At 38.3% G+C, this 14,267-nt stretch overlaps 1 protein-coding gene across 1 annotated transcript; it reads left to right on the top strand.

Annotated features, from left to right (window-relative positions):
- The first annotated feature begins 337 nt into the window (after positions 1–337).
- Positions 338–13,314, top strand: YIPF7 (Yip1 domain family member 7). Its single transcript, XM_005149104.2, has 5 exons — positions 338–453; positions 1,220–1,386; positions 3,035–3,180; positions 7,948–8,129; positions 13,152–13,314. The coding sequence occupies exons 1-5, from the start codon at positions 338–340 to the stop codon at positions 13,312–13,314; spliced, it is 774 nt and encodes a 257-aa protein (XP_005149161.1).
- Positions 13,315–14,267: the final 953 nt, after the last annotated feature.

The raw sequence follows: 14,267 nt of genomic DNA, 5'->3' as shown, positions 1-14,267 counted from the left end.
TATAATATTGTAAAACATAAATTGCTGAAATTAATATTTGTTTTCAAAATGCAAAATACTTTAAAAAAATACCAATTTCTAAGAATTCAGAGGTGGCCACATTTTTTTACATAGGAAAATGGACTGTTTAAAGCAATAGTTTACTTGATATATATATTCTTTCAAAGTTACTTTTTTTTTTGGCAACAGTAACAATAGAGAAAGTCTTGTATACCACTTGTAAATTAATATATAATAATTAGGAGTAAGAGAAGACTAATTTCTTTTGTTAAAACATAAGTATTGGCTTGTTGCAAACCCTATTTTATTGATATATACAATATTTTTTCCAACCAGAATGTCAAATTTTGAGCAGTTTCAGATCGACTTTTACCAGTCCAATTATACCATAGATGACCAGGAAGAAGGTGAGAACAGTTATGTGTCTAACAAAAACCTCTGTGGAAGCAGAAAGTAAGTATGCTTAAAAGGGTTTCATAGTCAGTATAGTGGAAGTTTTAGTGGAGAAATACAAACCATAGCAGTAGAAAGACAGAAGGAATCTTATTTCATTATTTTCCTAAATTTTTTAAACCTGTTGGTGACTTCTGCCCATAGAAGAGGGCAACTGAGGGAAGAAGTTCTGGGAGTTTTGCCCTTAAGGAGATTTTGACAGGACTGCTGTAGGAGGCTAGGTTTTGTGCTACTTTTACATGTACAGATGTTACAGGTTGTTTACCTAATTGGGGTGACTGAGCTTCATGTTATTAATGTGGATTTTATGGCACATATTGCTAGAAATTCTGTAATCTCAGATTCCAGAACATATATATATATATATATATATATATGGCTATTTCATTAGCTGTATAGACATATATGAGGATTGTCACCAGGCTACTTAGTGGAAGTCAGGAGTGCCTCAATTTGTGGGTGTCCTCACAGCTCCTAAATTCCCTTTCCCCTCTCCTCAGTCTAGGGGCCTGCACTGTGCCATTGTCTGGGCTGGGTGAGCCGCCGGCAAGCAGCCCTGCCTGGTTTCAAAGGGAGTTTCAGTGAAGGGAAGCAAAGTCATGGTCAGCAGCTCAGTACTCACTACACACAATGGATACTGTTCCCAGGTTCCCCAGATTGAAGATAGCTTCAAATTTAAACTGTGGTGTATGGTGAGCAGCTCTAAGCTGTCATGAAGCTGCTCATTGCAGTCACCTGGTTTCCTGTGATTTGCTTCTTGTCTTAGGAGCCAGACAGGAGAGCAACCTCCAGCCAGTGCTTTTGCCCCATCAAACATGCTTCCATCGTGTCAGAATTACACAGGTCAGATTTTGCAGCCAACGTACAATCCCAACACTCTCTCCCATCTTAGTTGTGCTGATGGATTTGACGAGGAACCTCCTTTGCTAGAAGGTAAAAATAAAATCATGGACAATGTGCATGGTTCCTGGGAGTGCCTATAGTTTTCTTTAGCTCTAAAGAAACTGCAGCAAATCTTCCTTGCCTGGCTATGTGAGCTTCAGACAACAGCCACTGGCCCCCAAACTCACATTTTCTAATCTGAATTCATACTTTACTACCACTAGATGACAGCATAACAGTAAGATTTGCATCCACATTTCCAAGTATTTTTTCCATGCTGTGTTTATCCTGCACACATATTGGAACATCTATAATTAATAAATACTGATCATAATCCTTTTTGCATATCTAGTAATAAATTTAATATTTTCAATAGTTTTAAGATTCTAAATAACTTGTTTCAGAGGGAAAGAAACTGGGAAAGCTGCTTTCATCTTCCATTAGTCGATCATTTAACTACACAAACAGAATCATTCTTTCTGATGATTGAACCATCCTAATGCTACCTGTGCTACATTAAAAAACAATTGGAGAATCCATTTGTGATTACTTCAGCATAATGTAGAAAGACTATAGTCAGCTTGCTTTTGCATCCTGGAAAGCAAGTGGAGTTTTTACTACTGAAAAACACCATTACTGTGTTAAAACCAGCAAGATCACACTGTCAGATATAGATAACTGCTAGATCTCTACCTCTCAGACCTCCAAGCATTTAATTCCACATGCAGCTTACCCTGTGAAAAGGATTTTGAAATACAGCTGCTTCTTATCTGCTGGGCTTCAGAGATGTTCCTATCTGTGTACCACATAAATCTGACCAATTTTAATGCAAAATAACTTTATTTATATAATGGTTTAGCTCAGCTCCAGATGATGGATAAGTGGAATAAGGTAAAGACTTGGCTTTCCAAACAACCTGACACATTGTCAGTCTCAATAATTCTGGCACCCAGTTTTGAACCCAACTTTTCCCTTACTAGAGTGTCTCAGGGAAGATGATCCTCTTGCAAGCTGAAGTGTTCCTGCAGAAGTTTAAGAGACATCTTTGCCCCAGTAAAATTAATGGCAGAATTTCTGTTGACTTTAATGGTGAAGAATTTTGTTCCTTTTCTAGGGGTCCTCAGTAATTACTTTAAAATGCAAAAAAAAAAAAAAAATTCTTTTACAGCACTCTACAAAATATTATTAAGTTGCCTTGAAGGGACAAATGTCATTTTTAAGTGCCTCTGGCAGTTCAGTCTTAAGACACATTTCTTGTCAGATTTGCTAGAATTAAAGTATATATATCTCTGTCCTCAGCCGTCTAGAGTACCTTGAGTTCTGCAGTTACTGTTAATTAGCATATTTTTCAACATTTCAGTTAGTGATGCATTAGATACATGTGTTTTAAGTACAAGAAAAACAAATATTAACTCAAAAATGCTTACGGTATGTTGTTTTTTTTTTTTTTTTTTGTTCACTGCCTAAAATTGAATTTAATAAAGTAATATTCCAATTTAGAATCAGAACTGACTCTCAAATATACTGCGTATGTATCAGGGACATTCTGTGCCTAATACATACAATGTCATCCTACAATATTATCTTCATTAAAACAATTAATTTGATTGCTTGTTTGGGGTCTTGTGGTACCTAATGAGTTTCTGCAAAAGTGTTGTTTTCTTGGGAGCAATTAACAACCCTGGAATTTCTATTGCAGAGCTTGGGATCAATTTTAAGCATATATGGCAAAAAACATTAACAGTTCTAAATCCAATGAAGCCTGCAGATGGCAGCATCATGAACGAGACAGACCTCACCGGACCTATGATTTTCTGTTTGGCCCTTGGAGCAACATTGCTGCTGGTAGGATGTGATAGAAATCTTAAGGGATTTCTTTCCTAACAAGCTAATGACTAGGTGATAATGCATGTGAAGTTGCAGAAGAGGTAGTACTGGCATAAAATGAGTCATTTGCTGCCGTTTATTCTGAGATTATATATTAAAAAGTCTCCTTGCTTTGAAAGTACCTGCATAAAATTTAAATATAATGTAGATGTAGTACAGATGAAATGACGTATTACTTCCAGTGGAAAGAAAACACTACACCATATTTTGGGGTAGGATTTAGTAAGAACAAAGCACAGATCTGTGCAGTGTTTAGCCTGGGGAGGCTCTGGACCCCTGAAGCATAGCAGTGTGCACTAGGTAAGGACCTATCAAGGAGGTTTTAAAAGAGTGAATAAAAAGGCATAGCAGACCAGCCCATTTTTTCTAACATTTCTGCTACTGATTTGAAATTGTCTTTTCTCAGTGTTATTTTGGGGAGTTCAGAGATATTAAAAATGTAATAATAACCTTAATGTAACTAGAATAATTTGAGAAAAGTAATGGAAACAGTCTTTTTCTCTCCACCTCAAATTTGTAATACCTTGCTATAAATTTTTCTAGTCCTTTCTTAGTTTATATTCTTTTTCTACATCATCTGTTAAACAAAATATGGTAGCCTGTTTAACCTCTTTCTTCTTTATGAATATAGCTTTCCTACAGGAGGAAAGTTGAATGGGGATTGTACAGTACTCCAAATTCATCTATTTATCACTGACAACAGGGGCTCTCCAATGCTGCTGAAGTACAGCTGTGATTGTCGGCAGCAATTCATCAGTCAGGGATAAGGTGGGACCATTCTGGAAGGTCTTTACTGTTCTGCAGCTGAGGTGAGAGAAATGAGGCTCTAATTCTCCATCTCCTCTGTGACAAATAGTGCTGAATCAGAAGATTCTTGCAAGTTCTTACTCAATTTGTAATGTCAGCGCAGTACCTTCAACGTGCAAACTGCAATATAAATGGCAAGTATCATTATTATTTATGTCCCCATAAAAATAAAAATCTTTTTAAAGGGTGGAAGAAGCAGGAGGAAATGGAATAAGAGGAAAAGATGGTGGGTAGCTAGAGAAGACAGACAATTTTCCATGTAAAGACATAGAGGTATGAGGGGAATAAAAAGAGAAAGCATTGAATTGATCATAATTAGGAAAATGGAAGGAAGGCTAAAAGAAAGAAAAATGGCTATTATTGATTTTGCTCCCTGAATATCCAACAATTATAATGAAGATCAAAGCACTATTATTGAAATAAACTAATTGCCATATTTATTCTGGGATATTAAGCAGTTTGAGTGTCATTAGAAAAACAACTATTTTCAGTCCTCCAGTTTTAGGCCAGCAGAACTCCTGTGATACAGTGTTTTAGGGCTACAACTTCACAGCAATAAGTCTGTGGGATTTCCATGGGCCTGTTAATTTTATCTCAGATGTATTTGAATGCTAAAGTGGCTCTTCAGCTGTGTAAGCCATGATATCCTTTTGTGCCTGAATAGTTCTCTTCTAATAGCACTAGGGACATAATTTGGTTGAGAACTTGTTTCCAAAAATAATTTATAAATTTTATTTAATTTCAGCTTTTAACTACAGAAAAATATGCAAAGACATTCTTCAAATGGCAACTGTTCTTTCAAAGGACAGAGAAAAAGAGGAAAGGGTTGATAGCCTGACAGCAGGACTTTATCTTCCTCATGCTGAAACAGGGCAACTCCAATGCAGATAGGGAAACAACAGTGTGAAAGTAAGCAGAAGCCCAAGTCTCAGCTGCTTTCCATTTAACGCAGTCATTTATATGAAATCAGACTTCCCAATCCACTTAAACTAAGGATAGTAGTACCCTCACTCTAGGCAAATGCAAACAAATGCACAAAATTCTGACTTTCTTTTAACCTTATTCCTTCTGAGGACAAATTTAGCTCTTTCCATTCATCAAAGCCTGTCAGACTAATCAAGCCTGATTCTGATTTTGCTTACATCGCTGTGAACTGGGAGTATTCCCGTGTGTGTGAGTCAATATATTTACATATGCTAAGAAAGACTAGAATTGGAGATGATATGTTCAGCTGCTTTCTTTTTGCTTTCTCATTTCGCTGCACCACAAATCAAACATTTCACCAAGTAGAGATTTGAGTTAGGTGCTAGTGTTAGTGCTCCCTTCATCACTCTCAGTAGTTTCTTAATCTTAAACTAAGGTGCCAAATACTGCTGTGTGGAATAATTAAATACACTAAAACAGACAGTATAAAATATTAGGTTGCAGTTGTTGTTGCAACTGTCTGAGACAGAGATTTTCTTATTTATTCTATAGTAAAGGCTGCCCCAAACCATTGTGGATGTTTAAATTGTTACAAGTCTTTAATGACTGAATTGTAATTGATAATAATCTAAGCTAATATTGCTCTCCCATGCAATCTCTAGCAATAATTAATTTTATTTGGTGAGTCAATTTTTCCTAATTATTTTATACCAGTAGTATTCAAATGCCAGCTAAGCACTCCTCTGTACCAAACCAGGAAGATTTCTTGCCCTGTTAGTTCAGGAATAAATTATGCCATTATAGTGGAACACAGTGGGGAACAGGCCAACACTCAGGACATTGTGAGGATATAACCAACCTGACTGTACCTGACCTAACCTGGAGGACTGGAAACAGAGGAGAGCTCAGCAGTGAGTCAGGTCAAGCTGAAAATAGGGTAACAGTGCTGGTACAGAAGCAGGTCTTATTAGCTGAGGCTGCCTTTCACATAAGTGTGCGCTGCTCTCCCACTAGACCTGGTGAGCTGTCATCAACCTGCAACATTAGGAGTTTCAGGTTGTGTCAGCACTGGATCAGGCTCTCTCCTCTTCATTGCTTTCTGTCCACCTCAACTACTTCTGGCATACAGTGATAGCTTCCACTCTAAGGGACACAGGAAGAAGGGGCAGAGAAGAAGGGTCCTCAAAGTTGATTTCCCCCAAATTTTCTTAAAAGGTATGGATAAGTAAAGTGGGAGGTCTTCTCAATCCTCCTTAATCATCATGAAAGACATATTTGTAAATACTACAGACCAAGAAAAACCTTCAGTAATGATTCCACCTTATCCATCACAAAAGAATCCAACCATAAGCTACAAAAAGATTAGGAAACTGAGACCCTCTATTAGTTTTGGTTCTCATGTTGTTTATTATATGCAGTATGTAATGTGTGCTATATATAGACGTGTGTGTATGCACAAGCACACCTGTGGTTTAAGTGTGTACATACATTTTATTATATGTCAGGAAAGTGAAGCATTGTGGCCCTTCATTTGAAAAGCTTATTCCATGGTTCTGAGGGATGAGTGCCAGATTTAGCTTTCTCCTTCACAAACGCATTTTATCATTAAGATATAAAGTTCCAGGACAAAGCAAACAAAAACTTCTTCATCCCAATAATTGTTTATTTCTGATGTATGAATGTTTATCTCAAAGCTACAGATGTGGAAATGGCAGTATTGCATAGCCAACATTCAGTATCTCATTTGTTAGAAGCTCGAAGAGAGAGAAAAAATATTTAACAGTCTTTTGTGAGTGTTCATTTTTGGGAGTGAACAATGCTTTCATGCCTGTAGGTGATCCTTCAAAATGATAGCAGGAGATGAAGAAGTTGGTGCTGCTGTGGCCATTGTTGCCTGTTGTACTAGCTTTGTGTATAAATTAGAAAACATCAGGCTCCAGGCTGTCAGGCTGGTACCTTTCACAGGCACTAAATTCACACAAAGGAATAAAATCTGGAAGAAAAAACACAGTTGTTTTACTTTTTTTTCATTCACTGGAACAAAACAGAATACAAGCTGACAGTTACTACTCAGGTTTACATTAAAATGAACCTGTTGTATTGATCTTACTACAGAGATGTGTCTTTCTCATGGTAGTCAAGAGGATGAATGGACATATTCACCCTGAAAACCAGCACACTTTCAGCAAAGTTTTACTAGTTTTATTGCTGGCCTGCCTGAAGTTGGAGGTTTGTAATAAAATTTAGCCTATCAGTTAAGTCGGGTCATCATTTTACTCAGGAGACCTTTCCATAGCCCCATGTACACCTATTGGAAAGATGTTTCCTGAAAATAAAACATACTTTCATAGAATCATAGAATCATAGAATAGTTAGGGTTGGAAAGGACCTTAAGATCATCTAGTTCCAACCCCCCTGCCATGGGCAGGGACACCTCACAATAAACCATATCACCCAAGGCTTCATCCAACCTGGTCTTGAACACTGCAAGGGATGGAGCATTCACAACCTCCCTGGGCAACCCATTCCAGTACCTCACCACCCTCACAGTAAAGATTTCTTCCTTATATCCAGTCTAAACCTCTGCTGTTTAAGTTTCAACCCATTACCCCTTGTCCTATCACTACAGTCCCTAACGTATAGTCCCTCACCAGCATCCCTGTAGGCCCCCTTCTCAGTTTGTTACCAATTAAACCTTCCCAAGTCTCCCCAGCCAATTCCTGTCCTGTTCAGAGCCTAATGAGAGTAAGACTGAGAATCAGCCTTGTAATTTTAAGACAGCAACAAGCACACTCTCACAGTTGTACCTTGGAAATTTTTGATGCAAAAATCACCCAACAGTATCAGCTGTCATTTACAATTGAATTGATATAGGTGAAGCAGAGTGTCAATGAGAAAAAATAACAAACCTAGTGCTTGCATTCTGTCTTCTTCTACCACTTTGCAATCACTTGCTCACTTCTAACACTTCATGCTTACTCATATTTATTCCAGGCAGGAAAAGTTCATTTTGGCTATGTGTATGGCATGAGTGCCATTGGGTGCCTTGCTATGCATGCCCTGCTGAACCTGATGAGCATTTCTGGAGTCTCGCATGGCTGTGTTGCAAGTGTCTTGGGCTACTGTCTGTTGCCCATGGTGATCCTGTCCTCTTCTGCAGTCATCTTCTCGCTACAGTAAGTACCATTCTATAGCACCAGAAATTATATATCTCTCTCTATTATATCTAACAGTACGTCAGAAGGCTAGTGTTATGCATGGGTAGGTGGTGAATTTTGACTTCCAACACTTTTTATTAATGTGTGTTAGTGAAATGGACAAAACTGGACTCTATTTGAGAGGGGTGATATATATTCATTTTAATATGAATACTTAATTCTACCTCTTCCCACTTGGATTGAAAGTGCCTTTGGTTTCTGCAGCAGCCTCAGATGTGATTTTTGTTTTGCAGAGCCAACAGCAGCCAAATTCAGGTATCAATTTTAAAAGCCACTGCTGAACTTTGGTTTTATATAGCTGTTTCTCCTGTTTCTTTTTTTGTTCATAGTATCAGACTCCCATCCTTATGCTTCCTTTCCTTCTGCAGACTAACTTCTGCATGACAGAATGAAATAATCAAGCAAACCTTAACGATCTGGAGCATTAGAACAAGTGTTCAATATTTAGCAGAGTCATACACTCTGAGGTATAGTTGTGGTGTAATTGCAAACCTGAAAATAACTGGAAACTTTGAAAAAAAAACAAATGTGTGGTGGTGTATGTATCTGTGTGTCTGTGGGTAGGTGTTCAGTAATATGCCTATGAATAGGAAATTTGTATGCAAACCTCTCCTTCCTCTTCATTTGGTAAGCCTTTTGAGATACAGACTGTGTTTACCTCCTGGTTCGCATTCAGCAAAGTACAAGGAAGCTCCAGGTCTTGCCTGAAGGCCTTCAGCAGTGCTTTTATCTGTTGTTAACACATTTTTGATAATCGTTCCCCTCCTTAGTCTTTGTTGTTCACTCACATTTTTAACTCTCCAATCTGTAATGGATAGGACTTGGCATCTGATAAATAAGAAAATCTCTGTTTTCTTTGGAAAAGCAGCAATTTTATACATGTATATATTATTTTTAAAGGAAATCATATATCGGGATGAAGATTTTGGCACAACAAGGTAAATTCTTGCTGTGTGTTTCTATGGAGCTGATGAGTTAACCAGACCATATTCCAAGTATAGAAGTGTTTCTGAACTGTCCTTGATGAGATGAACAGTAATGACACTGAAGAAGCCATTTATTTTCTGTTCTACACTTCCCATATTTTCTTCATTAACCTGTTAAAAAATACACCCTAATAAAAGGTGCAGATACATAATTATAGGACAGATGGGGCAAACTACAAACCAGCTGTTAAAACTGTGCAGGGTACTGTTATCTGTACAAGGAATCCCCAAGCACATGCCACAGATTTGTAGAATGCTATGAATTTACAGAAATCACATCTTGTGGAAATCTGTAAATGCTGTACTGTGAAAGCCTTTACAAAATTTATTTCTGAAATTAATTGATAATTTAAGTGCCTGTATACAGAATTTTGCAGTTTTTCTCATTCACTATATGAAACTGCTTGAACAGAGCAAGTACCCAGGTTAACTATTACGAACGTGCTATTAAAGTGGCAACTATAAAATCCAAAATGCATTTCATTATTTTTAATTTTAAAACTTACATAAAATTACAAAGATGGAAATACATTAATGATTTTAAAAAATATTTACAAAAATGTTATTTCTGTTTATTTCAAAGTATAAAGAACTTAAATGTTTGCATAGAAAATATTTTTAATATAATGCACACATCTATCACAAAGATACATATTAATCCAACAATTTTCAATTTTATCATCAGTTTTTTCACTGTAACTGAATATAGCAAAATGGAGTATTTTGGATGTTGAATAGTACTGAAAAGAAAACCAGTTCTCCCATGCAAACATGTGTGGAACCAGATTTGTTTGCTGATATCATGTCTGAGCCGAAGCTGATTAGGTCATCTTTATGGGAGAAACATCAGCAAATTTTTTTTTCCTGGAAAAATACACAATTTTTTACTATCACATTCCTGAACAGAGTGGTGAAGACATTTCCTTAGATAAACAGTGAAGGAAATGAATGTAAAAGTGGAGAAAAAAAATCTCAAACCCAGCTGAGGCAAAGGACCCATTTGGTGATGGTGACCACATCTGTAGGTTGTGAAGAGAGAGTAGAGAGGGTCCACTTACATCTGTCCCCAATTCAGTTGCACACTAGCACACCCCATGTCCTCTCAGTCACTGTGAGAATGACATCTGCCTTTTGCCTGAGTATTTGGCCCTCATGGGCATGCCAGACACAAGCTCTTTCAAAAACCCAAACCATTCCTTTTGGCAGGAACATGCTGTTAGGTCAAGGCTGAATTTATAAGCGCACAGAGGTACCCCTTGGCTCCAGTATGATTTTATGACACCTTTCCATCCTGCTCACTGCCAGTCCTGGAACAGCCTATGAGGGACAATTGGACTTCAATTCAAGGCTGAGAAGCTACAGCTTTAAGCTGTACTAGCTTGTGATAGTCCCCTAAAGAATCATTATACTAGCTGAAAATTGTTGTTACAAAGTATTTTCCTGTTGCATCCCAGCCTTCTGCCAGTATCAGTTCCTGCTCAAAATGCCATCCATACCAGCTCTGAATTTCTGGCTAACTGTTTAGATGAGCATCTTAGCATCTTCACTTGAAACAAAGGCCAGGAACTTGGTTCACAGAGCCCAGTGTAGTTTCCCTGAATGCCACTGTATAGACTTGAAGAACATTTAAATTAAGGATTTTAAATTACATGGTCTTTAATGTTTTCTCTTTAATGGGCTGAAGTTGCAACAAGGTGCTGAGTCACCCTAAAATCAATTCTCTCTTTCCTCCCTCAAGTTCCAACCGCTGACAACACCGAGTACTTTATTGGCCTGGATCTGTGATATGTTTGCATTGAGTGAACTAAGTCAATTAAACAAAAAGAGCTTCACTCATCATGATTTAATTAGAATAATAATATAGAATCATAGAATCATAGAATAGTTAGGGTTGGAAAGGACCTTAAGATCATCTAGTTCCAACCCCCCTGCCATGGGCAGGGACACCTCACAATAAACCATATCACCCAAGGCTTCATCCAACCTGGTCTTGAACACCACCAGGGATGGAGCATTCACAACCTCCCTGGGCAACCCATTCCAGTACCTCACCACCCTCACAGTAAAGAATTTCTTCCTTATATCCAGTCTAAACCCCTGCTGTTTAAGTTTCAACCCATTACCCCTTGTCCTATCACTACAGTCCCTAATGAATAGTCCCTCCCCAGCATCCCTGTAGGCCCCCTTCAGATACTGGAAGGCTGCTATGAGGTCTCCACGCAGCCTTCTCTTCTCCAGGCTGAACAGCCCCAACTTTCTCAGCCTGTCTTCATATGAAAGGTGCTCCAATCCTCTGATCACCCTCGTGGCCCTCCTCTGGACTTGTTCCAACAGTTCCATGTCCTTTTTATGTTGAGGACACCAGAACTGCACACAATACTCCAAGTGAAGTCTCACGAGAGCAGAGTAGAGGGGCAGGATCACCTCCTTTGACCTGCTGGTCACACTCCTTTTGATGCAGCCGAGAATATGGTTGGCTTTCTGGGCTGTAAGCACACACTGAAGCCGGCTTATGTTCATTTTCTCATCGACCAACACCCCCAAGTCCTTCTCCACAGGGCTGCACTTGAATCTCTTCTCTGCCCAACCTGTAGCTGTGCCTGGGATTGCTCTGACCCAGGTGTAGGACCTTGCACTTGTCATGGTTAAACTTCATGAGGTTGGCATCTGCCCACCTCACAAGCGTGTCAAGGTCCCTCTGGATGGCATTCCTTCCCTCCAGCATATCAACAGAACCACACAGCTTGGTGTCATCAGCAAACTTGCTGAGGGCACACTCAATCCCACTGTCCATGTCAGCGACAAAGATGTTAAACAAGACCGGTTCCAACACCGATTCCTGATTTCAGATAAAATGATTATTTTTTATAAATGTACCTAAGCAAGTATACATAGTCTGTCTCTCACTTCCAATTCTGTTTCACTGATGCTTTGGAAGAGTGGGGCACCAGGAAGTCCCTTAGCGAGTGGCAGAGGTTCATTCATTCTCAAAGTCCTTGAGATTGACAGAGAGAAATGCAATGGATCTGATCTCATTATGTGCTTCAGCAGTGTATTATGTGTGTGATCTCATGCATTTTACAGAGGCAGGCTGCAAATACAGTGTACAAATAAAGTATATGTGAAACATTATTTATTGGCAAGATTCAGTTCCTACAGGTTTAATAGTGAGCTCTCCATAATCTGCAGGAATATTTTAGTTGGCTTTTGAACACAGACCCATAGTCATCAGCTCTCCAGACCACCTGGCATATGAGATGTGGCAGAATGTAAATTCAGAAGTGCCCAGCTGTCACCAAGGGGCACTGTGGAAAGCCTCCATCCTTTCAATGTGCAGAGAATGATACAAGGATGAGCCAAATATTTTTCCCCAGTGGTTCTTTTTCCATCGCTTACTTTCTACTCAATGTGCACCTTTTTTAAAAAGACCAGGTAAGCCTTCTCCTTCCTGCCTGGTCAGATGAGGTATGATTCCTCACTGATTCCTCAATGATTCCTCATTGCCTCTCCTCAGAATCCAAGGCACACTTAAAACATATGATAGCTGTTACAAAAATCCAGACCCTCCAGGTCATCAGGCTGCCTGGTGGAAGAGTAGGTCTGTAGTGTAATTTTAGGTCCTAACAACTTCTACAAGATAATTTTGGCGGCAATAGGACCTTTGCTAACTTTACAATTAAACATTAGCTGTTACATCTGCTGGAGGCCAAGAAGATTTATTTTGAAATGCATTGTCTTTTCAGCAGTACTTCTATTGAAGATGCCGCTTTTATCCATGTTGAAGAAGCTACCTTTCTGTTTCCTGTTCCTGTTTGAATTTGTTTCTCAGGCTTGACTTGAATCATGTCAGTCAGTCCTTGGTTCTCCTAGTGACTGTTACCTTACCAGTAACAAGCTGCTAGACATGAACTCAGGTTTGATAAGAGTTGACGCTACATTTACTAACAAGTGGACTCTGCCATGTTTCTTTTATTGTTTTGTTTTTTTCTCCTAGGGGGACCCTGGGAACTTTGTTAGCTCTGTTTATTATTGGATGGTGCAGTTTGTCAGCCTCCAAAATTTTTACCTCTGTGCTGGCTATGGAAGGACAGCAGCTTCTTATCGCGTATCCATGTGCTTTACTTTATGGACTTTTTGCACTTCTAACAGTTTTCTGAGATGTATTTTCTGGTAACCTTATTACAGTCTGTTTATGGTTGTTGGAGGGGCAAGGGGTTATTTACTAACTTGTAGATTGCCTACAGTTGCATTAAGTTCCATTAACAAAATTAGATTATGTAACTTACCTTTTATTTGCCTAATGGCTGACAATGAAATAAGAAATCAAGTTAACAGGTAGATGACTGCAATAATGGTGTTTTGGATGTCTTACAGCTTAAACAAAAAAAAATTGTATTGAGAAGGCAGTAAAAGTTTGAAAATATGAAATAAATTATAATTTAGAAAAAAAATCTGTTCAGAGTGTTTAATATATAATACATATACTTGAGAGCAACTGGAAAGCAATTATGTAAATATTTATAGATCTAGTAAATCAAGTGAAAATACACATTTATTTGTTTAAAAAAACCCATCTTGTCATCTTGTGTGATTACTAATTAATATCCAGAATTTATGTGCTGGTTTGTTCTTTCTTTTTAACAGAAGAGTGAGTAGACTTGCTTTGTGATGTTGAAGAATTGCCCAAGGTTACAACAGAGGGAGGAAACTAGGAATGTCATCTTGGGTTTGTTTTTTTTCAGATGTGCTACTCTCCAAACCTTTATTGTACAGTTTGTAATGTACAGGAATGCTATATTTTAAAATTGCCACTAAATGACCACCTGCTGTCACTGCAGAAAAGCACCACACAAAGTAAAAAAAAAAAAAACTCCTAAGAATGTGTCCTGCAAGGCAGAACTGTATTTGAGCAAGCAAAATACAAATCTCCACAATTTTATCTGCCCCCCAAAAAATCTATTTACTGCTTTTAGTTTTACAGGAACCTAACATTTTTATAATGGCTATGAAGCACAGAGTGCGCAAGATGATGTTTCAAAATATAATATTAGAAGTACCAAGCCATCAAGAGGAAATGGAGATGTGTGTGCAGTCCTAACAAGAACAAAAT

The sequence above is a fragment of the Melopsittacus undulatus genome, chromosome 7 (genome assembly GCF_012275295.1).
Source record: "Melopsittacus undulatus isolate bMelUnd1 chromosome 7, bMelUnd1.mat.Z, whole genome shotgun sequence".
NCBI lineage: Eukaryota > Metazoa > Chordata > Aves > Psittaciformes > Psittaculidae > Melopsittacus > Melopsittacus undulatus.
This window is presented reverse-complemented; position numbering and strand designations above follow the sequence as displayed.

Bases quoted from the DNA above. Each gene is read 5' to 3' on its own strand.
- YIPF7 (XM_005149104.2), top strand. From the start codon at position 338: ATGTCAAATTTTGAGCAGTTTCAGATCGACTTTTACCAGTCCAATTAT. The intron at 454-1,219 runs GTAAGTATGCTT...TTCTTGTCTTAG, and splicing joins AACCTCTGTGGAAGCAGAAA to GAGCCAGACAGGAGAGCAAC. The intron at 1,387-3,034 runs GTAAAAATAAAA...TTTCTATTGCAG, and splicing joins GGAACCTCCTTTGCTAGAAG to AGCTTGGGATCAATTTTAAG.